General features: G+C 40.4%; 1 protein-coding gene across 1 annotated transcript in view; it reads left to right on the forward strand.

Annotated features, from left to right (window-relative positions):
- The window catches only part of Rnf169 (ring finger protein 169), a 57,544-nt gene that overhangs the window by 22,337 nt on the left and 9,652 nt on the right, over nt 1-25,555 (forward strand). The window contains 3 exon segments of the mRNA XM_027407762.2: nt 1,690-1,763; nt 16,893-17,039; nt 21,774-21,892. Of these exon segments, the coding sequence (XP_027263563.1) occupies nt 1,690-1,763; nt 16,893-17,039; nt 21,774-21,892 (340 nt within the window).

Below are 25,555 nucleotides of genomic sequence, written 5' to 3' on the forward strand. Positions count from 1 at the left end.
TTAAAGCTTCTCTTCCATCTTTGCTATGCACCTGTGATGCTGTGTCAAGCAGACCATTGAGACCCACAGTTGCCTACCTCAGTTGTGGAATGGCTAGAATGCCTACTATGATGTTTCTGTGAAGGTTTCTCTGACAAGTGTGTGAAGTATCTCACCTGTAATAGGTTAGCAGTATGTGCCTTTGAAGTACTTTTTTAAAAAAAGATATTTTCTGTGATGAGTGTTTGGCCTGAAGGTATTTTTGTACATAACGTGTGTCTGGTGCCTGGAGATCTGAAGATAGCTTGGATCCCTTGGAACTAGAGTTAGAGATGGCTGAACCACTGAGTAGGTTCTAGGAATTGAATCCAGGTCTTCTGGAAGAGCAGCTGATGCTCCCAACTGCTGAGCCATCTCTATCTCCTAAAGTACTTTTTAGAAAGGAGTTTTGATACTGTTTCTCTTCTTCCTTTTCTCTTAAAGTGTCAGCTTTTAAATGAGCTTCTTGTAAGTGGAATGTGCTTCTGGATATGACTGAAATAGTCATCAGGTCTTGAAGTGGGTAAGGCTGATAGGTTGTTTTCCAAACTGGGGGAGGGGACGTGCAGAAGGGGGGTAGGGATGATGGCTTTATGTGAGTTTCTAAGTGTCTTCTTTATTCCTCAGTATACTTTCTTTGAAAAATAGTTGAGACAATTGAAAAAGGACAAAGGGCTTTTGAGGAATTTAGTTTTCTAGAACCAACACTGGAGGTAGTGTTATCAATAAATTGTAAAATTTTACTATAGGTAGAACGCTAAACATCTAGAGGATATAAGCTGTTGTCATATTTACAGAAATAAAGTGTGTACCCCTCCACCCTTTTTAAAATAGGTTCTTGCTCTGTAGCCCAGGCTATTCTTGAATTTATGGCAGTCCCTGCCATTGGCTTCTGAGTGCAGAGATTCCAGGCATGCTTGGCTCTTGCTTTTTGATAACATTTAACACTTACCTTTTAGGGCTGGAGAGATAGCTCAGAGGTTAAGAGCACTGGCTGTTCTTCCAGAGGTCCTGAGTTCAACTCCCAGCAACCACATGGTGGCTCACAACCATCTGTAATGAGATCTGGTGCCCTCTTCTGGCCTGTAGGCCTACATGTAGGCAGAACAATGTATACATGATAAATAAATCTTTTTTAAAGACTTACCTTTTATTCCTGTTCTAAATTTTCATTTTTTTATTTCCATTTGCATAGCTACCATGTACTTGCATCTTATAGACCTCATCTGTTTGATTTAGAAATATATACAGAAAGGAGAGAAGATAGAATTTTAGTGTTTTGTGGTTAATTAGTCAAGGGTTGAGTAGTATAATGATATTGAAAAGATGATCAGTTAATGGAGCACCTTGAAGAACATGCTGGGAAGTAGTGACTTCATTCTGTAGGCTCATGAGTGAATATTCAAATGAATATAACCATACTTTGACCAGGTGTGATCGAGCATGCCTCTGATTTCAGCACAGAGGCAGGCAGAGCTTAAAACCAGCTTGGTCTACATATTGAGTTCCTGGACAGCCAGAGCTATCCAGAGTTGAGAACCCTGTGTCAACAAACAAATAAACAAACCATAGTTTTTTAAATGTGATTTATAATGTGGTGGTCAGTGGTAGGTCATTGTTATGATTCCTTCTTACAAAAACCTATTTAAAAGTATATTCCTTTTCTTCTAGAGTTTATATTCAGAGCACCAATCAAATTAAGCAAGCCCGGAGAACTTTGTGAGGAATATGAATGCCTAAGAAAGGTATGGTGTACATATTAGCATGGCATTTCTTGTCTAAGTTAATTGAAATATTAATGTTAAAGAATGCTTACTTTTGATTCATTGGGTCTTTAAAACATTACAATTCATATCCTATCTTTCTACATACTATTTTATAACAGCCCATATAGATTTAAAGTTACACTAGAAATAAACTTAGCTAAGAACCCTTTTGAGTTATTTTCACAGATGAAAGTGTAGCTTTTAGGGGCTATTACATTCTACTAAGAAAGGTGTTCTTGAGACTTAGCACAGCCCTCGCTAATAATTGTTTGTGTTATTTTTTTCCTTGCAAGTGCTTCTAGTTACTTGTAGCTACTGTTATTTTTATAGCTTTTACTTTATTAAGTACTCCAGGAGAATTGTGATAGAGGCCATAGGGCATATGAAACAGTCTCTTAATTACAAAGTATTTGCTACTGAGGACGCTTTTAATTGTGTTATAATCTTTTTTTTTCAGTATTGGGGATTGAACCTAGGGCATGGTGGATGTATTCTGCCACTGAGCTCCAGCCCATAACTGTTGCTTTTTGTTGTTGTTTTAATTTCAAACTAATTGTCTGAGGCTGACCTATAGAAGTTTGATGTCAACCTTCTCTAGTCCTCCCCCTACACTGCCACTGCTCACTTGGGCTTGTAAATAATTAGGTAATAATTCTGCAAGTGGGCATTTACTTTATAAATGTAAATGATATACTTAATCAGAATCAGGCATTGTCGTAGAATAGAGGCAAGATGTAGTGATAGTTTTTCTCATAGTGATAAATTCTTGGAAGAAGTGGCTCAGGGAGGAAAGGGTTTATTTTGCCTTACAGTATGGAAAGATATAGTCACTCATGTTAGAAAAGGCATGGCTGCAGTTGTCAGTGTGGTGATAGGCACAGCCCTATGGTGACAGAAGAATGGGGCAGCTGATTGATCATACTTCTACAAGTGAGACTGGAAGAAAGACTGGCCAGACTCTGCCATAGCTCACTTTTTCCATTTAGGCATACATGCATGTATGCTCGCATGCACACACGTATGCACACACAGAGTCTTCAGTATAAATGAAATTATATGTTTTTATTATTTAGATATTTATTGAGTGCCTGGTATGAGTCACTGGGGATACAGTGTAGAAGAAGACACATGAGGTCCTTGTCTTCAGGGAGAGTCCTTCTTAGGGGTAAGACAAAAAACTAAGCAACCATAATTTAACATAATAAAGCGGTCTGAAGTGTCAGGAAGCAATGGGAGGGAACATTAGAGCTGTTTTGGAAAGAGTGGTTAGGGAAGTTACTTCAGAGGCAAATCAGGTGAAGCATGGGAAGGGCATCCTGCAGAGGCCTAGGGACCAGCAGTGTGGCTTGACAGTGTGCTAGCAAGGACTTCAGTGTGTCTGAAGCATACAAACGTGAGCAAGGTGAAGGCAGGTGAAGGGTTATAGGAACTGAGCTGAGAGATGTTGCAGGGCCAGGCCAAAAAAGATGTTGTTAACCTGGTAAAGAGCCTAATGGGATATGGGCAATGTGATCTTATATGTAATTTTAAAGCGTCTGTGGTTACTGTGTTCGAAATAGAATAGGCCAACAAGTCAGGAATTGTATTTATTGTAAATAGTAGAAACTCTAATAACTCAAAGTATGTAAGAATAATTTTTTTTGCTCTTTCCATAAAAACAAAGAAAATGACTATGTGAGTTGATGTATGTTAACTATCTTACTATCTATGTGTATCTGATAATATCATGCTATATACTTTAAACACACAACTATTTTAAAGACTGTAATAAGACTTCTATTACCCTCAGGTAACACAAACATGGGAGGCAGGTAGTTCAGGGCAGAGCACAGCAGTACTATGACTCAGGGCTGTGAATTACTTTGTTTTTTTGTTTATTTATCTCCAGGAGTACAATTTTCCTTGTGTCTATTGGGTAGATTGGGTCCTTTGAAAGAGCTTTCCCTGACTTATCAGAATTTTAAATTCTAATGTCACAGAGCCCTGTTGTTAGGGAGCCCGGGAAGTATAGCATTTTAGCAGGTGCACTAACTTGCTGAGTTAAATCAGGATTTCTTTAGAAAGAAAAGAGAGCATGGTTACTGGCTGAGAACTTGGAGTATCTGCTTCACACAATAGAAGTAATACCAATTAATACTTTTTGTTGTAAGCAATGTTAAGTTAAACCACAGTTATTAAAGTTTGCTAAAAGTTTGGTAGAAAGGGTACAGTAGATTAGAAGATGTATACAAGGACGCTGTTAGAGTCACATACTGTTGTTTTGGTTTTGAAATACAAGTCTTGCTTTGTAGTCCAGGCTGGTCTTGTACCCAGTCCTTCCACCTCCCAAGATGGTAAAATTATCCGTATGTGGCACTGTGCCCACTAGTTACTAACGCTTTGGGTTGTGGATCTAGGTCTATTAAAGAAGGAACTTGAAAGCATAATGGGCAGTGAAAAAAGTTGTTGTCAGAACTTTAGAAGTTAAGGTCACTAGGATAGGAGTAAAGTTGAGAAGACAGGACATGGTGGTCTAAATGTGAAAGGCTTAAAGGGAAAGTGATTTCAGGAAGTGCTCACTCTCTCTGTGTGTCATAACCACACACACACACACACACACACACACACACACACACACACACACACACACACACACGTGTGCTTGTACCTATATATGGGTATGTGCATGTGAATGTCAGTGCCTGCAGAGACCGGAGATCAGAGGCATCCTAGCTCCTGGTGCAGGGTTACAGATAGTTGTGAGCCTTTTGACATGGGTTCTGGGAACTGAACGTGGGTCTTCTGCAAGAGCAACAGGTGCTTTCAACTACTGAGCTACCACTCTGGTCTCTGAAGCTATATTTTTTCTTTTTCTTTTTAAATTTAAATTAGAAACAATCTTGTTTTACATGTCAATCTCGGTTCTCTCTCCCCTCCTTCCCTGCCCCCCACCCATCCCCTATCCCATTCCTTTTCTGCTCCCCAGGGAGGGTGAGGCCTTCCATGGGGGGTTCTTTCAAGTCTGTCCTAGCATTTGGAGCAGGGCCCTCCCCCATGTGTCTAGGCCGAGAGAGCATCCCTCTGTGTGGAATGGGTTCTCAAAGTCCATTCGTATGCTAGGGATAAATACTGATCCTCTACCAGAGGCCCCATAGATTGCCCAGGCCTCCTAACTGACACCCATGTTGGGGGGGTGGTCTGGAACAGTCCTATGCTGGTTTCCCAGCTATCAGTCTGGGGTCCGTGAGCTCCCCCTTGTTCAGGTCAGCTGTCCCTGTGGGTTTCTCCAGCCTGGTCTTGACCCCTTTGCTCATCACTCCTCCCTCTCTACAACTGGATTCCAGGAGTTCACCTCGTTGTTTAGCTGTGGGTGTCTCTCATCTACTGGAGAAAGGCTTTAGGATGGCATCATATAAGGTAGTCATCAATCTCATTATCAGGGAAGGGCATTTAAGGTAGCCTCTCCACTATTGCTTAGATTGTTAGTTGGGGGTCATCCTTGTAGATCTCTGAGTATTTCCCTAGTGCCAGATTTCTCTTTAAACCTATAATGGTTCCCTCCATTGTGGTATCTCTTTTGTTGCTCTCCTCTATTCTTCCCCTGACTCAATCTTCCTGCTCTCTTATGTCCTCCTCTCTCCTCTTCTCCCCTTCTCTATCTCCTAACTCCCTCTCCCCTCCCCCATGCTCCCAATTTGCTCAAGAGATCTTGTCCCTTTCCCCTTCTCCAGGGGACCATGTATGTCTCTCTTAGGGTCCTTGTTTCCTAGCTTCTCTGGTGGTGTGGATTGTAGGCTGCTAATCCTTTGCTTTATGTCTAAAAGCCATATATGAGTAAGTACATACCATTTTTGTCTTTTTGTGACTGGGTTACCTCAACTCAGGTTGGTTTCTTCTAGTTCCATCCATTTTCAAGATTCCATTTTTTTTTTTTCTGCTGAGTAGTACTCCATTGTGTAAATGTACCACATTTTCTTTATCCATTCTTAGTTGAAGGGTATCTAGGTTGCTTTCAGGTTCTGGCTATTACAAATAGTGAAGCTGTACTTTTTAAAATCCCTTTCACTATCTTTCTGCTTTAAACTATAAAATAGAATCTTTTTTTTTCTAAAACTTGAACATTTCACTCAATCTATTTGGCTATATGTATGTTGTGTCATAACCTAGATTTAAACTAGCTTTTTCCTTATTTGTTTTCTGTTTGTTTGCTTATTTTAGAAAATACTTGCAGTAACCTAGGGAATTTGAAACATGTCCTGTCATATCAAAGAAGCAGCAGCTTGTTGGCCTATTTTAAAATGTTTTTTCCTGTTTTTAAGTATAAATGTTTATTCAGTTGTTGATTATCTAATCCTCTTCTTTATGAACAGTGACTTATGTAACCATGTTCTTGGCTTGTGGTAGGACTGGATGCATTTTAAGATTTCTAGTGTTCTTATGCCTATTCTATCTGCTATTTTTTCCTCCAGAATGTTACATTCTGTTTGAGAAAATGCTCCTTTCTGACATGTGCTGGTGTTCTTTCTAGAGACAGAGAAATAGTATAGGGCTTCATTACCTAAGAACAGGCAAATGCCTGGTACCAGGAAAAGAAAACCATAAGAGAGTGTACTTTAATTCTCACTGCAGGAGGGAAGACTGTCTCTATGGGATGGATGCTTAAACTTGAAGAACAGTAGTTCAGTTTGTAGTCCTCTGTTGTTTGCATCAGCATTTTTAAGAATGTACTTTTTTTAGGAAAATAACACCTGTAAGATATTCAGAGCATGATCAAATTTAGAATAGCAAGTTATTCAGGTTATTTATGAAATGTGATATTTTGTCTTGCTACTTTCATATTTATGAGATAGAATCAATACTTATAAGATTACTATATTAATATAATTGTTTTTATGGCTAGAGAATAATTTAAATGAAATCATCTCAATATTACTTGCAAACCAAACAAAGGAATCATCTATCTATAACTAGCCTCTAGTATAAATAAAATACTTTGTTAAACTATCTGATTAATTAGGCTTTGTAGTAGTTAGAATGAAAATGGCCCCATTGACTTATAGGGACTGGCACTGTTGGGAAGTGTGGTGTTACTGGAGGAAGTGTGTCACTAGAGGTGGGTTTTGAGGTCTCAGAAGCTCAATCAAGGCCTACTGTGTCTCTCAGTCTCTTCCTGTTGCCTGTGGATCCAGATGTAGAACTCTTAGCTCCTTCTCCAGCACCACATCTGCCTGCATGCAACCATGCATCCAACCAGGACAATAATGGACTAAACCTCTGAACTGTAAGCCAAACATTAAATGTTTTCCTTTGTAAGAGTTACCGTGGTCATGGTGTCTCTTCACAGCAATAAAACCCTAACTAAGACAAAAGTTGGTACCAGGGACTTCGGCATTGCTGTGATAGGCCTGACCATGCTTTTGTTTGAAAGAATTTGGACTTTGGGTTAGAAAAGCAGTTAAACATTTTAAGTAGGCCTTAATGGACCATCCTAGTAGGAACATGGAAGACAGTGGTGCTCAGGATGACTTGAACTATGGGGGCTCAGAGAAGATTATTAATATGTGGCCTAGAGACCCTGATTGCTTTCTGCCCTTGTTCAAAAATGTCTGCCTGAGGCTAATTGAAGAGTTGTGGATTAACAGCTTTGGCATAGGACATTTCAAAACAACTTAGCACTGACTGTGTTGCTTGGTATTAGTGGCCAGTTTTAATAATGAAAAGGAGCAAGCTGAGCAAGGAAAAATACAAAAAAAAAGTTTGAGGAGAATAGGAGCACCATGAAAATGTTTAAAGAAAAGCCTGATGAGACTTCATCTAACTAAACTTCCAATTTGTGAAAAGAAATTAAAGAAAATCTTAGGTTCAGGCATGGTGATACATACCTTTAATCCCAGGACTCAGGAGAAAGAGGTAAGTAGATCTCTGAGTTAAAGACTAGCCTGGTCTACATATTGAGTTTCCAGATAGCCAAACTTAGGCAGTGAAAGAACCATTGAAACAGAAAGCTGGTGAAGATGTAATTGAACAAGGCCATGTTCCAGCCCCAGCAAGCAGCAGAACTTGGCAGCTGAGGCCATGTGGTTTTGGCTTCAGAGTCAAGTTAGAAGAAAGGAATCATGGAATCTCCCTCCACAACTAAGGCAAGCCACTGAAGCCAGGCATGTGCCAGGGTTGTCCCTGCATGGAGGCCTAGAGAGGCCATTGTGAAGATGAAGCCTGGATTGTCTTGGAAACTCCAAAATGTTGAAGATGCCAGAGCTGTGGGGTATTTGCCAAGGAGAGCTGCTAACAGGGTGTGGAACCAGTCCAAGAGAGAATTGTGTTGTAGTTAACACAGCTGAAAGGAGCTGGAAAACCGAGTAGGGTTTTGACATCAGATACGGAGTTGCAGAGTTTGGAGTTTGCCCAGCAGGTTTTCGATCTTGCTTTGGTCCAGTATTTCCTCACCATGCTTCCTCTCCTCCCTTTTGGAATGGTAATATATATCCTGTGCCATTGTATGTTGGAAGTATGTGGTCTGCTTTTTCATTTCTATTTTTACAGGGGATTACAGTAAGAGATTGCTTGAGTCACAGAAGAGACTTTGAATTTTGGACTTTTAAACAATGTTGAGACTATTATAGACTATGGGGACTTTTAAAGTTGGACTAAATGGATTTTGCATTATGATACAGCTATAAGCCTGTGGGGGCCAGGGAGTAGAATGTTACCATTGAATGAAAATTGCCCTATAGGCTCATAATTCTTTGTTAATCTTTTGGGAATTTTATATCATGCACCCCAATCTTGCCCATCTCCCAGTCCCTCCATACTCATCCCTCATCCCTGCAGCATGACTCCCCAAATTAAAACAAAACAAAAAAAACAAATAAGTCTTTCCAACAAGCCCCCGTAGCCCTGCTGCCATGTGGGCACATTCCGCCAGGCCGCCCAAGTTCCGCTTGCCACCATATTATGGTCCCAAGTAACACACAGAGACATATTAGGTACAAATGCTGCTTGGCCAATGACTAGTATTTCTCATCTGCTAGCTCAGTCTTAATTTCATAAATCTATATATTTTATAGTACTTATCGGATGCCAGCGGAAGCGTCCTGTCTTCCCGGGCTCACATGGTGACTCTGCTCTTTCTCCTACTTTCCCAGAATCCTCCTTGACTCCTAGTCCCACCTATATTGTTTTCCTATTGGCCAACAGTACTTTATTTATCAGCCAATAAGACAATCATATACACAGAAGGACCTCCCCCATCACTCCATCTTTCCAATACCTCTTCATTCATCCTAGTTTTGATTGGGTGCTAGCATTGGGCGCTGCAGTGTGTCATACAGTATACCCTTTTGTTCAATCAGCCCCACCCACAAATGTTCATTGCAATGAGTCATTGGTCTGTTTCAAGGCCTCTGGCACACCGTCTCCTCACTGAAACTCCTCTCAGATATCCTGCTGTTGCCTTGAGTCACGGAGATCCTGTGGCTATCATTCCACAGGCCCATTTCCTCCACACACTCCAGCTAGTCATAGATGGGGTAGATGTTAGCGTAGCCCAGCCCAAGGCTCAGGATGTGGGTCTGGGTGGTAACTGAGCTGGTTGGTCCCGGCCACTGTGACCACCCCCCCTCAGGCTAGGGGCAGAGCTGAGCTGAGCCATCTTTGTAGCCCTTTTTAAAATACATGTAAAAGTCTCAATCTTTTTTTTTTTTTTCCTTTTTTTTCCTTTAGAAACAGTCTCTTTGTATCCATGACTGGCCTGAAACTTAATATATAGATCAGGCTGGCCTCAAATTCATAGAGATCTGTCTGCCTATGGCTCTGAGTGCTGGGATTAAAGATGAGAATTTACTTGTTTATTTCAGGCTTTTAAAAAATGCAGCTATTTATCAAATGACATGTATTATACAGTTAATATTAACCTAAGCTGAAAGGCAATATTGCAGAGCCAACTACCCAACTTCAAATCATGCTTTTGCTACTTACTAATATGAGAATTTAGGCATACTACATAATCTTTGTATATCTCAGTTTCCTGGTCTTTAAAATGGATACCATAGTCCCTAGCTTATCCTTATTGTGAAATACTGTTGGCATGTGGACATCCATATATATAAGTACCAGTTATTCTTACTAGAATTAAAAAAAAAAAAGAGCTACTCCTAGTTGTTGCTATTTTTTTTTTTTTTTTTTGGCTTGGGTAAGAAATGAAAGACTTTCAGAAGTTGTATTTGGAAGCTGGATAGCTAGTGCTGTGTAGCCCAGGTGAATAGCCTTTCCCTTAGGACAATGATATTGAACATCTTTTCTTGTGTTCTGTATGTTAAATTAGATGTTATATCTGTACAATTTTTTTTGCTAGTTTTCTTTTTCTTTTTTTCTTTTTGCTTAATTTTGTAAGATCTTTGTATAGTCTAGATACCATTCTTTCCATGGGTACACACACTGCACCATAAGATTTGGCTGTAGGCCATTTTCTTAATTAGTGATTGATGGGGGAGGACCTAACCCATGGTGGGTGGTGTTATCCTTGGGCTGATGGTCCTGGGTTCTATGGTAAAGCAGTTTGAGAAAGCCATGAAGAGCAAGCCAGTAAGCAGCACCCCTCTACAGCCTCTGCATTAGCTCCTGCCTCCAGGTTCCTGCCCTGCTCAAGTTCCCGCCCTCACTGCTTTTGATGATGAACTATAATATGGAACTGTGAGTGAAATAAACCCTTTTCCTCCCAAGTTGCTTTTGCTCATGGTGTTTCATCACAGCAATAGTAACCCTAAAACTAAGACAACCAATATGTTTATTTTTTCAAAATGTAAAAACAAAGTAAAAACAAACCCCACAAACATTGCTCTTCAAATTTGTTACTAAAGAAATAAAAAGGTGATGTGGGAGGTCCTTCTGTATGTTGCAAATATGTATTGTTTTTATTGGTTGATGAATAAAACTGTTTCTGTCATTTCTCACATTTTATTGGAAGTTGCTTGCTCGTACTTCCTGCTTACTTAGTTAATATTATTTCCTTCTTGGGACTCTGAGGGAGTTGAAGACTAGACAGTATAGTTATGGTTTTCAGACTCAGACTCAGAAGAGAAACACACTGAGATGTGTTAAGTGTAAAAGGTTTGAAAGACATTAAAAGATAATTTGATAATACAAATTAGAATAGGAAGTAAATTAGATACAAGACTTTGGACTCATCAAGAAAGAATCGATAATGAAGTCTAGTCTAATACACTAGACGTTGTTGATGTACTTATTGCCTGTATATATTATATACAGTTATTATAACTATTGTGTATAGTTTTTCTTATATTAATTATAACCTTTTTATTTTTAGACAAAAAGGGGGATATGTGGTGATATCTTGCTTGTTTAAATAAAGGCTGTCTGAACATCAGAGAATGGAGCTTGCCACTAGCTAACCATAGAGGTCTGGAGGTCTGTACGGACAGACAGGAAGTGAGATGCCTGCGTGGATACAGGAAGTGTGAGACAGCTTGGTGGGGAGAGGATATAAGTGGGAAGAAACAGGAACTCACTCTTTTCTGCTGGGAAGCTAATGAGGTAAAGGTGGCTGTGGCTTGTTTCGTGATCTCTCTGATCTCTCAGAATTTTCTTCTATATCTGACTCCAGGTTTTTACTATTTAGACCAATTAAGAACTCCCATTTACAAAAAGGCAAAACAAAGATTAAGAAGAGATATTTTCAGAATGTGTATTGAACAGTGAACTTATATCCAGGATATATTAGAAATTCTTCTACATGCTAATAAGATAATAGCAAATAAATAAAATTATAAAAGGGCAAAAGGTTTGAACAGACATTTTGCAAAAGAACATAGCCTATTAAGGACATGGAAAGACAGCATAATTAACCATCAGGGAAATGCTAATTAAAACCCCAGAGACAGCACCTTATACTCCCTCCTTGTGACTGAAAAGACCAAATGTAAGAAAGAATGTGAACATTTGGAACAGTTGGAATGTCATGCCTTGCAGGTGGAATTTTACAGTGATGTACCTACCATGGAAAGCATTTTACCAGTAGCTTATGTATTTCAACCTGCACTTTCTAATACTGAGTAAAATTTAAAAGTGGGGTATGTTCATGCAGTTAAATAGGCCTTACTAATATAAAGTAATGTATACCAAAAAACTCAGTTATATGAATAAATCTCAAAAAAACAAACTGAACAACTGACATAGAGAATTTAGGGTTCTCTCTCTCTCTCTGTCTCTGTGTCTCTGTCTCTGTGTCTCTGTCTGTCTGTGTCTCTGTCTGTGTCTGTGTCTCTGTCTCTCTGTCTCTCTCTGTCTCTCTGTCTCTCTGTCTGTCTCTCTGTCTCTCTCTCTCTCTCTCTCTGTGTGTGTGTGTGTGTGTGTGTGTGTGTGTGTGTGTGTGTGTGTGTGTGTGTGTGTACATGAATGTGGAAGCCAGAGTTTAACCATGGGGTTATTCTTTAGGTGTTGTCTATCTTGTTTGGAGACAAGGTCTCTCTCTGGGACCTAGACCTCACCAGTTAGATGAAGCAGACTGGCCAACAAGCCCCAAGGAATCCTCCCGTCTCTGCCTCTCCAGTTCTGAAATTACAAATGTAGAACAAGATACCTGACCTTTTACAAGGGCTGTAGAACACAGGTCCTCATGTTTGCATGACAAGTGCCTTCCTGACTGAGCTGTCTTTTCTGTCCTCGAGCACTATAATTTTATAATTGCCAAAATTAGTCTATAGTAGTAGTAGTAGTCAGGTTGATGATTCCCCAGAAATAAATGGGTGGAGATTACTGATGAGTCTTGGGCATTTGAATGTTTGGTCCACAGTTGGTGGTGCTGTTTGGGGAAGCCTAGGAGGTGTGGCATTGCTGGAAGGAGTATGTCACTGGGGCAGGGTTTGAGGTTTAAAAGACCTGTGCCTTTCCTTAGCTCTACTTCCTGATGGTTCAAGGTATGAACTTTCAGTTTCCACCTGCAGTTGTCATGCTCTACCATCATGAACCACCACTCTCTAACTACAAGCCTAAATAAACTTTTCTTAAGTTTAGTCTTGGTCATGGTGTTTTATCACAGCAACAGAAAAGTAACTAATACACATGTTACGACAGCAAGTGTGCTAGCATAGCACATCTCTCTTCTCATTATGAAGTCACTAACGTAATCAGGAGGGCCCCACCCTCATGACTGCATCGAATCCTAATCTCTCAGAGCCCTGTCTTCAAATACTGTTAACATGCAACTATGAGGGTTACATTTTCAACACATGGACTTTTGGTGAACACATTTAAGCTATAATACAGAGACATATGTGTAGATACATGTATGTATATATTTTATCCTGGCAATCCTCATATCCAAAGAATATAGATCACTCTTACTCGCAGGGCAAAGATGTGAATATCCATGCCGAGAAGAGGATGTGCCATTTGTGAGCTTGGGAAAGGTGCTCTGCAGGGCTGTTATCAGAGGAATGCAGATTAGAGTCATAATGCATTTCCAACCCACAGGATGGCAAAAATAGAGTGCTGAGTGGCGGAGAATCTGGGATCGACTGTTGTCCTCCTACACTGAGGGGCTGCAGGTGGGAGTTTGATAACCAACTTGAAAAGCTGGCAGCATGCTGATATCTTATGACTCACAGTTTCTCCAGATACTATTCCGTGGTATTCACATACCTGAGTCAAGAATATCAGCTTATTTCTAAATAGCCACAGACTAGAATGTCTCCAGGTATCTATGGAGTTAAACTGTTTTAAAACCAAACAATAGAATACAAAAAGAAAATGAGAAGGAACATACAGAGATAAGTTTCACAGAGCAATCAATGAAGGATGACAGTGAAAAAGCGTAAAACTCCATGCATGTAAAATTCAAAACTAGGCCAAGTACATGCCTATACTCCCAGCATTTGAGAAACTAAGGCAGTAAGCTGGAGAGTTCAAGGCCATCTTGGACCCTAAAGTGATATGCTGCCCTCACCCCCCAACAAGCAGATAAAATGATTTTTGATAGAACCAAGCAGGACTGGCAAAAAAAAAAAAAAAAAAAAAAAGTCAATGAAATGGCTCCTATCCTATAGATATTCTTCTATACTCATAAATCAGTGCCTAGCCCAGTTGTCATCATAGAGGCATTGTCCAGCAACTGATGGAAACAGATGCAGAGACCCACAGCCAAACATTAGGTGGAGCCAGGAGAACCCCACAGGAGAGAGGGAGGAAGGACTGTAAAAGCCAGAGGGGTTGAGGATACCTTGAGAACATGGCCACGAAACCAACTAAGCAAGGCCCATAGGGGTTCACAAAGACTGAAGTGACAGTCATGGACTCTGTATGGGTCTGAACTAGGTCTGCTGCATGTATGTTACAGTTGTGTAGCCTGGTGTTCTTATGGGACTCCAGGAATAGGGGGTGTCTCTGACTCTTCTGGCTACTCTTGGGTCCCTTTTCCTCTTACTAGGTTGCCTTGTCCAGCCTTGTTATGTCTAGCCTTATTGTAATTTTTTATGCCATGTTTGGTTGATATACCTGGGAGGTGCTCTTTTCTGAAGGGAAATGGAGGAGGAATGGATCTGCCGGGGGAGGTTTGTGTGTATGGCAGGGGTGTATGGGAGTAGTGGAGAGAGGGGAAACCGGTCAGGAAGTAATATATGAGAGTTTTTTTTTTAAAGGAAAAATGATTTTTGTTATATTAAAGTGTTAGAAACCAAGATTGCGGTTACTTTTGGGTAAGGAATTGGTCTGAGCCCAGCTACAGGTTAGAGTTCCCACAACCCACTTCTTAAGTACAACTAGTCTCCTGGAATGCTTCCTTAAACTCGGGGAACCTCTTGTGTTCACCTATTCAACACCAAAGTCATACCTACACATATGAATGAAGATATGACCAGGGCAAATCCTGTGCATACAGTCTGACACTTAGACATGGCCTCTAGTCGCACCATCCTCCGGCCTTCGTGTGCTACCTAAAGCTGTTAAATCCTTTCCTGGAGTCTTACAGGTGTGAGTGAAACATGGGAAGCTGTACAAACGTCTTGGACACAGAGGCTGAGCTCAGCACCTGGCATACAATTAGCAAATAACAATTACTATAATACTAAAACCTGATCACTTTGGGGCCACTTTGCCTCTGTGTTCCCTGAAAACTAAGTGCCCACCTGTGTGGCTTGTGGTCAGTTGTTAAACAAGAGCCTTGGAGATGGTAGAAGACATGAATTCTTCCCTGTGGACCATGAGCACTGATGTCAGTTTTGTTTCCTGCCTGTAGTTTTGCTTTTTCCTGTGATCTCATTTGGATTGGGTGGAACCGGGAGTCCATTCCATTTGAATCTCCTCCTTGCATAACACTGTGTGTGGTATTTTCTGTTTATATACAACCACTTGAAGCAGGTTCAGTGTCTTAGAGACTAGTTCAGGCTTACAGGAGTTAGCCCCATAGAATTTGGAAAAATAAGGCTAAGCAAAGCTTTATTGTTTTGTTTTTGTCCCTGTGGGCTATTATTATTATTGAAACCTAGACACAACAGCCTATCAAAAGTATGGTTTTAACTAGGGGTGGTGGTGCAAGCCTGTAATGCCAGCTCTTAGAAAACCATGGGAGGAGCACCTTGAGCGCAAGGCTATCCTGGGCTACATAGTGAGACCTTTTGTCATAAAATAGGGGCAAGTGAGATGACTCGGTGAGTGGTGAGTAAATTCACTTGCTTCCAAGTGGGACCCACTTGGTAGAAGGAGAGAACAAACTCTTACAAGCTGTACTCACCCACATGCACACCGTGGCATGCTCACATGCTCCTCCTCCTCTGTGCAGATATACACACAAAACAAATAATTTGCTGATTAATTAAAAATAAAACAGCTCCCTCCCCTAAACTATCCTTTATCCTTTTTTCTTTAGCTTTTTCATTTTACAAGAAATAAAAACTATAAATATTTTATCAGTGCTTGGAATATATTATCTCATTTAAATTTATTAAAACATTGAGCAATGAAAAATGAAATAAAAGTAGAAAGGACTGCTTGATACACTGTAAGAGCACAGTGAGATCCTCTATCAACTATTTAGAATGTTTACAGAAATTGTTTTCTCAGAGTAAGGCACAGAGGCCCATATTCTGAGTAAATAAGTGATGAACCATTTACCTAAGATTGTCCAGGTTTTTATTAAAGTCTAGTTGCATAATGCAACACTGCCTTTCCCAAATGAGAAGATTTCTTTGTAGGTCTTGTGTCTTTGTTGACCTATCCTGTGGCTGTAGGATATGAACATAAAATGCAGGTGTTGGAGCTGGGAGAAGTCATTGTTGCTAATAAGACCCAATGCTCCTTACATGCTCTTACGGCTGCTTAAGCTCCTCTCCTGGCCCAGTACAATTATATGTAACTTGTGGGGTAAAGATTTTTAGGTTTAAGTTTTATTTTTTCCTATGTGATTAGAACCATCTATACAAATAGCTTTTTTGGTTTCATGTTGCTGAAGAATGCAGAGTAGCACAGAGACTGAACCGACAACCAGGGAGCCTGCATGGGACTAACCTAGGCACTCTGCATATATGTTACAGTGTGTAGATGGTTTTCTGTGCGAGTCCTAACAGCAGGAACAGAGGCAGTCTCTCAGTATTTTGCTGGTTTCTGGGGCCCTATTCCTCATACTGGGTTGCCTTGCCCAGCCTTAATATAAGGGAAGATGCCTAGTCTTCCTGCAACTTGATATGCCATATTTAGTTGACATTCATAGCAGGACTGCCCTTTTCTGAAAGGAAATGGGGAGGAGGGAGAGGGACTAGGAGGAAGGGAGGGAGGGAAACTGCAATAGGGATGTAATAATAGTAATAATAATAATAATAATAATAAAATCATAACCTCATCTTAAACTATATACACACAATTATTCATATATACACAATTCATATTTATTTTATTTACTTATATACAAAATTTATTGGGAAAATAAGAATGCAGAGCAATTCAGTCTTACTTCATGAAGTATATTGACCTAGAGCCAAGTAAAAGCAGATTTATGTGAAAATTGGGGTGGCCATGTCTAATGAGAGTCACCCTGGAGGCTGCTACTTGTCTAGTCTGTAAAGAAGTTTTAAGTCTGTGAATTCCTAAAACTCCACTGTTTCTGTGATTTGTGTTTTTCAGCTGAGAGAAGAGAAGTTACAAGAAGAAAAAACTTGTGAAGATCAGACCCACAAGATACGGCAGGAGGATTCAGAAATGGGGAAAAGGAAAACAGATGAACAGAAAAAAAGAGATGAGCCAGTAGTGTTGAGAACAAGTCTGGAGCAGGTTAGTGGTCACCTTCCAGATGACATGTGCTCAGTCTGGCCGTTCAGCCAGAAATGCGGGTCAGAGCTTTGTGTTGGTGAGCCATGGCACCAAAAACACCCATTGACTACGCAGCCCAAGATTAGGGAAGTGCTTGCCCTCCAGATGGAGATGGAGGAGGTAACTCTGAATGGGACAGTGGAACCCGTGGCAACCTGGGATAGCTTCTACATGTGATAAGATTTGTTTGTATACCTTCATATTGATGTATGTGCTAGCTTTTACATCAAACTTTATACATCTTAATATCCTCAGTTAGAGTTCTTCAAACGCTGTATTTTACTTTCCTTTATTGTCTATAATCCCTTAAGCAGGCCGGTGTGTAGATACAAGTAAGTCCTCAGCTGGGCATGGTTGTGGAGGCAGAGGCAGGCAGATCTCTGTGACTTCGAGGCCAGCCTGATCTATGGATCCTGAGTTCCAGGACAGCCAGGGAGATTACATAGAGAAACCTTGTCATGAACCCCCACACACACCAAAAAAAGTCCTCAATATTAGATGAGTAGTCTAAGCTTAACCAATTAAGCCCATGATTGTGCCAAAACTTGCTTGAACACTTTTTCATTACTATTTTTTGTTACTTATTTGTATATGTGTAAGCACATATATACCCTGATGCACACGTGGTAGTCAAAAGACAAACTGTGAGAGTTTGTCTTCTCTTCCCATCATGTGGGTTCTGGTACCTTCACCCATCAGCTCATCTCACTGGATCAAGAAAATACTTTTAGAAAATGTAATTATATTCACATAGAAAAATAATAGTTTAATATCAATTCTAGTTTAAAATGTTTGAACATCTAATGATTACTATATATATTTTGAGTCATATCTTTTAAGTATTTTTATATAGCTTTGTTAAAATTTCAGGTTACTTTTTTAAAGCCTTAACATATATGAAGATAGGCAACATAAAAGAGCAGGAAAAGAGGGGGTCTGGAGAGATTGCTGTTCTTGCAGAGGACCTGGGTTTGATTCCCTGCACCCACATGGTGCCTCACAGTGTCCTATAACTCCAGTTCCAGGGGATCTGATGCCCTTTTATGAATCCTGTGGGGACCAGGCACGCATGTGGGGAACATGCAGTCCAAATATTCATACAATAAAAATATATAAGAACACACCCACATATGGAGAGAGAGGAGAGACAGAGAGAGACAGAGAGACACAGAGACAGAGACAGAGACAGAGAGAGGAGAGAGAGTGCAGTAAAACAGCTCTCCATAATCAGCGTTACTGCTCACTGCACTCTGTCCAGTTTCTTCCTGTCCACTTTCTGGCTTAGTCTGTATGAAGACATTTTTCCTGAGCTTCAGAAACATGTTTTTATGCTGTCTTGGGTCAGTGTATTTGCTGACTACCACATGCAGATGACATACGATTCTGTTTATAGTCTTAATCATCATTAATTATTATTAAAAGTAACCACTTGGAAACAGACCATGGTGACACAAATCTGTAACAGCAGCACTTGGGAAATTGAGGCAGGAGACTTGCAGTTAAGCTATCCTGAGCTCTGTAGTTAGTTCTAGGTCTGCCTGGGCTATATATGTAGCAAGGCTCTTTCTCAAAACAATAAAAATAAAACATAGGCACTTGATTGCATTTAACAAGCTAAAATGCTGTGTGCTCTCAATGCTGTGCACCCCAGGAACATTGAAAGGCTAAAGGCCTGCTGCTAGGAAGGATGCGTGTGCATTAGGTCAGGAGGCAATAGGATGTATGCTGGTTTGACCTCAGCCCCAGCTGTCATTGCAGTCAAAGACTGTAGTGTCCTCAGGCAAACAGTCCAAAACCCCCAAATCCTGAGAGAGATGGTCTTTCCATGGAAGGAGCCTGCAGATCCAGATCTCCTCCAGGAACTGGTCTCTAATACTGACTCCATTTCATGGCTGGGAATCATTATTTTGCTTTTGGCACCACCATCTTTGAAGTAGAAAGCAGTTACACCAGTATAGTTCACTTCTTTAAAGGAATGAGAAAATACAGACATTCAGATTCCCTTATTGGTAATAGCCAGGTCCACAACATTGCCAATGAAAAGAATAGTGAGTAAAATCTAACCTGTTTTGGATTTTTATGATCCTGCCCTTTTCTGTCCTCCTATTTCCTTTTACATTTTTTGAGGACTTATAAATGGCTTTAATAGTTTTTAGATGGTGCAGCATGTGCTCTCAACTACTTGAGAGACTGAAGTTGGAAGATTGCACCTTCATGTGAGCTCAAGGTCAGCTCTAGCAACTCAGTGAGATTGTTTAAAATAAAAATTGCAACAAGGGCTGGACAGTAGAGTAGTGGAGCACTTGACTAGCATGTGCAGAGCATGGGTTCAGTCCTCTGTACTAGGAAAAAGCAAGTGTTTGGTCTTGAACAAATGATTTCATTATATTAAAATAGGGACCCAAGAGAATCTGAAATAATCTTAATGGAAAGCCAGCCAGAGGACTCAGTATGAAGGCTGTGCCGCGATGAGAGGAGTCATTATTCTTTTCTACCATTAAGCCTCAACGACTCTTCACTTCTTTGAGAACTACATGAGAACTCTCCACCCAGCACCCAGGTCCTTCCTTAAGCATGATTCTAGCTAGTCTTCCCATCCTTGAGTATGCTCCAAGACTCTTGGGAGCAGAACCGTTTGCTGCCAGCGTATACACTCTGCTTTCCTTTCTCAGATGCGTTTTCAACAGCTTGCTGGTGGAAAGGTTGTAGTTTGTCTCACTATGTCTAGTTTAAAAGATGTACCTTCAAACTGATAGAGATCCCTCATGTCACTCATCCTCCTTTCCTCACTCCATCCTTAACCTTTGTGACTCTTACAAGATTTCCTGCTTTTCTTACAGACTTTTGTTTCTGTATGAGATTATCAGCGTGTGTCTGGATCAATGAAAAACCTCCCACAGTTCCTTGCCCATCACAAGTTTTTCTTGCATGCTCATGAAATTATGAAACTCAGAAAGAAGAGCATATTCTTTCTAAGAAAGGAGAGATTATGATCTGTTATTTTTTATAATGGGAATAAAATGTTTAATTTGTTGTTTTCTTATGGTGGGAATTGTCGGAGAACAGTTATATTAAGGATTATAAATCAGAAGTGAAAGATTAATTGTCCTACAACCTAGAACAGGCATTTTGGTAATTATTCTAATCTGAGCTATTTTTGAGTGCAGTACACATGCACGAGTGCGCGCGCGCACACACACACACACACACACACACAGAGTGCATGCACACACTCCCTTGTGCACACACTACATGTTCTTTTCATCCAGAAATGTTGTATACCTCTTTTTTATAACCCTCTTTTAGTTAATTATAAATTGTGTCTTTCCCTGTAAATAAAGAATTCATATCTTTCTTCAGTTGTCCCATAGTACAATTTATTTGACTATTTAATCTCCTGTAGGTACCTGGCTGTCTTAAATACCACTGTGCAAATTACTAAAAGTAGAAGACCAGGTGAAGCTGCTCAGTTGTACCCCAGAGAGTGTGGTGTAGATGAGCTCCTTTCTGACTGTATGAAAGCTCCACACCTGCTTCCCTGACACCACCAACCTGCCCTTGGGAGGGACGGCACTTGTTTTGAGTGTCACTGCAGACATTTCATTTATCCATGCTCCATATTGTCTTAAGGACCCATAGTGCCTGAGGCTTATTTATATGCAAGGTGAAAGATGAGAGGTAAATATTCAATATCTAATGTTTCTAGGCTGTGGGTGTGGAAGGTGGAGACATGGGTAGCTTTTGTCTATGTAGGTATTTATTTGCAATAATGCAATTTAGTTTTCATCAGTTAAAAGGAATTTGGTGAATAGTATAAAACTAAGCCTTTTTCTTAACACTATTTTAGTTAATAAAAGTAAGATTTTTTTTTTTTTTTTTTTGCGATTTACCTGTTAGCTTTTTTTTTGTTTTTGTTTTGTTTTGTTTTTCAAGACAAGGTTTCTCTGTGTAGCTTTGGAGCCTATCCTGGCACTCGCTCTGGAGACCAGGCTGGCCTTGAACTCACAGAGATCCTCCTGCCTCTGCCTCCCGAGTGCTGGGATTAAAGGCGTGTGCCACCAACGCCTGGCTTACCTGTTGGATTATTTAATACTCTATCAGCTTAGCAGAATCTCTACAGTAGAGCAGTGATTCTCAACCTTCTTGATGCCAGACCCTTTAATACAGTTTCTCATGTTGTGGTGACCCCAAACCATAGGATTATTCCTGTTGCTACTTCATACCTATAATTTTGCTACTGTTATGAACCATAACATAACTGTTTTGGAGACAGGTCTGTGGAGGGGGTTATGATCCACAGGTTGAGAACCACTGATGTAGAGACAGCAAAAACAGACTAAAAGATGAATCACTGAACATAGAGTGACTCGGATAGAGATGGGATCTGAAGAGTCTTTTACTTGGTACTGGATTGGTTACGAAAAGAGACCAAATACATAGAGGTTGCCATTGTTTACCTTGTGTTGAGTCTGTCACCTCTCTCCCAGAGTTGGAAGAAAATATCATATACAGTTTGATAATGGATTAATTTGATTTGGGATATTTTCAGTTAAAGCCACAGTTGCAATTAGTATTTTCAGAAAGCATTTGTAATCAAATTAGAACTCAGAAGAGACTTAGAGACTGAACTTTGAAACTATAGCTATGATAGATCTGATGAGAACCCCAATCTTATCTCCCTTGTCTCCTTGCCAGTGTCCTGCACGTCTCTCAGATTCAGAGAATGAAGAACCCTCTCGGGGCCAAATGATACAGACACATCGCTCAGCCTTTGTTTCCAAGAACAGCTCCTACTCCTTAGCTTTCCTCTCAGGGTAAGAGACTGACAACTGAATTCAGTCAGGGTTTTTTCATTTGGGGGATGACAAGGTCTGTAGAAGGGGTAAAAAGAGGTGGGAATTGAAATTTATTTTTCGTTTTTTAAAAACTTGTGTGTGGCCGGACAGTGGTGCGCATGACTTTAATTCTAGCACTCGGGAAGCAGAGGCAGTGGATCTCTGAGAGACCAGTTTCTCATGTTGTGGTGAGAACAATGTCTCGAGAAAAAAAAAAAGTATAGATTACAGAGAAGGGGCTTGTGTGTGTGTGTGTGTGTGTGTGTGTGTGTGTGTGTGTGTGTGTAACCTCCAGTAGTGTTCCTCAGGAGCTGTCTACCTTGTTCTTTGAGACATAGTGCCTGATGATTGGCTTGAAGCTTGCCAAGTGGGCTAGGTGACTGACTGCCCAGGGAGGCCAGGACTTGCCTGTCCTTACCTTCCTAGCATTAGGATCGCAAGCAAGTGGTCTTTGAAATCAAACTCAGTTTTCTCAGCCCCTCCCGAATTTTTATAGAAGAGTATATTTACTCATTTCTCAAATCCTCTGGCTAGGGTTATGTTAATTTTTTAGTTGAAAAGTGTGACCCTTTCTCCTGTGGAAATAATGATTCTTTTTCAGTTTGACAGTATATGTAGACTTGCCCTTGGGACTTTAAAACTCTTAGAAGGGATGAGGGCTGGGTTGACTCTCTTTTCCTTGACTAGATAATATGGGTTTCAGGAACTTTTTAAAAACCTTGGTCAAAGAATTTCTGGACCCGTTAGGCTTTGCAGGTCCTGGGGAAGAAAAGAGAGCAGGGTTGGGTGGTTGCTTGACCCTGGAGGAATAATGAAGGGCAGAAAGGCAGGCAGGCAGGCAGGAAGTGAATCATTCATTTGTTCAGTAGACGTTTTAGAAGTGGCTACTTCATGCTGTGCTCCATCTTAACATAGGATATGAAGCACAATCTTGACCCCATTTTGTTGTCTTTTTTACTTAAAGCTGGCATTATCCTTCTGCTAGGGCTCATTGTTTCTTTCTTGCCAACACTGTGTAGTAGCGGTCTCTCTTGCTGCCTCTCTGAACACACATGGGCTCTTCTTTCCTGGAGAGGGTCTCTGTGTGTAACTGCGATGAGCTACCAAGTCTAATAACTTCGTCAGAGGATCTGTCCTGGAAGGTCTCTGCTGCAATGCCTGCTCCAGAAACCTTTGTGTATGTTCTTCGGGAGCAGTTTAGTGTCCTTTGTTGAAGATTTCTAAGAGTAAAAGTCACCAGATCTCCTTTTCCTGTAGGTGTCATCCCTGGAGTAATAGTACCTCCTGCAGGGCCATCCCTTCATGTTTATTGTCTTGTGTGATGTTTGTGGAATGGCCATTTGTCCTAGACAGATAGCTTAGTTGATAGAACAGAAGCAGTAAGTGGGTAAGCCTGTGTCATACACAGTGATGAAGATACACTCACTGTGTGTGAGCCAGTACAGATGTCCTTCCAGCACTACAAGTCACTTCCTGATTATGTATACCCAATCATATTTATAGCTGAATGATTATAAAACAGGAAGAAAATAAAATTATTTTTTCTAATAAAGAGATCACAATTAATATTATAATGTGAAATATTATAACTTAAAGAATAAATTGTTACTGTACCAAAGGATCATTGCCCCTGTTGGAGTACATGCTGAATGGGTGGATTGCTTATCACTAGTTCTGGCTCTACTCTTGTACTGGCATAATTCATTCTTCTGAAAGAGGGCCTGCAGATTAATATGCCATTACATAAAGGCCTTAAAAGTTATTCTTTCTTGGACAGAATTGCACAAGCACAGAGGAGTGGGCTTGTAGAATATCTCTTCCATATCTTCTTTCTCATCTCCTAGCCTATTCTTGCCACGGTAGGACCAGTTAATATGCAAACACTGACTTTAGACTTTGTTAGCTCACATTAAGGTTGATATTATATAACCTGGATCTCAGGACTCATTTTACAAATATTCAAGTTAAGTGAAGTTCAATTGTTAGTTTAGGTTTTGAGCCAACAAAATGGATATTGATATTATATGAGCATGACCAACCAACCCACAAGGAAGCATCATTGGAATCTGTTTCCCAAAGCTGTCACATCCAAGTCAAAGTCTTATTAATATCATCTCTAGTTTTCATTAAGACTTAGTTTTATTTTATTTATTTATCTTTTACACCTGTTATGTGTGTGCATGTGTGTATGTATATGTGTTCCTGTGGAGGTCAGAGGGCAACTTGAAGGAGTCAGTTTTCTCTTCTGCCATCATCTATACCAAATTCAGTTGTATTTCTGTATACTAGCAGTGAACAATTTAAAAGTACAATGAGTAAACCATTCCATTTTGATCCATTACTAGGATCAAACAGTAGAATAATTAGAAATAAAGTTAACCAGAAAAAGCATAAAATCTTAATACTGAAACCCAAAAGTCTGATTGTTATAGAACCTAAATAAAGGGAATAACACCTTGGTAGACTTAATTTGTCAGAATGTCAATAATGCCTGGCTAATTTTTATGAATAGGTTCAGTATGATACATGCTAAGGTTCCAGTAGACTCCCTTGCAAAAGTGGACACTGATGCTAAAATTCACATGTGGGATCAGGAGATCGGAAATAACCAACACTGCCCAGAGAGAGGACAGATTGATGGTAGCAATCAAAAAAGTGTGATGCTGGAATAGGGAACAGATATAGAACTTCCCCTTTCCTTGTATAAAAAGAAGTAGCCAAATTTTTCAGCAGAGGGGGATAGAGGCCTGGCCCCCAGTTGGAGAATTTATGTAGATTTTATAAAGGACATTTTTCTCTGACCTCAGGGACAGCTTCTTGGAGCCATCTGAAAGGCAGGACTGTCCGGATGCCTTTTGTGGGGGTGGGGAAGCTTTAGGGCATTGACCCCATTGCCCGCAGGCATATTCCTCAGAAGACGAGATCTCCTTGCAGTACCATCCAGGTCTGCACCTCTGAAGCTGGCCGTGGGGAAGTGGGTTAGTACTGGACCAGGACAGGCTTAGTGGCAGAGTCCACTTGTTGCTTGACAAAGGCCACAAGTTGATTAAAGGCTCAAGGACCGAAGGAAAATAATAAGAGGAGCCCTATCAGGGGTCCAAGGAGGGAAGGTAGGAGGGTGGTTAACCATGGGGAAATAGTAGGAATGGGTAGAAGGAAGCAAAAAGGAATAACAGGGGGTTATTTTCCCATACAAGCGAAGCCAGCCAAGCCAATTGTTGAGTTGGTGTCAGTGAGGTAATTTTCAGGGGACAGGTAGAATGGGTTGATCGGGACATTGGACAGCACAGTCAGAGACACAGGACTGTCAGTATGTGTTCAGACATACAGCCATCTTCTCCTGACATTGAAGTTATGTCACAACATAATGAAATTGAAAACACTGTACTTGCTGTAGAACCAGACACTGAAACTGCAGCAGCAGAAATAACTACTGAAGTGGAAATTCCAGCACTTAATAAATGTCCCACAAAGTACCCCAAAACAAAGAAGCACTTGGTCAATGAATGGTTAAGTGAGAAGAATGAGAAGACAGGAAAACCTTCAGACAGCTTTCAGAAAGGCCTCTGCACATAACTACAGATCAGAGGTATTAGCTACACAGCTCAATTCTTTGCCAGGTCTCACTTACAGCCCCCATGT

The sequence above is a fragment of the Cricetulus griseus genome, chromosome 3 (genome assembly GCF_003668045.3).
Source record: "Cricetulus griseus strain 17A/GY chromosome 3, alternate assembly CriGri-PICRH-1.0, whole genome shotgun sequence".
Taxonomy (NCBI): domain Eukaryota; kingdom Metazoa; phylum Chordata; class Mammalia; order Rodentia; family Cricetidae; genus Cricetulus; species Cricetulus griseus.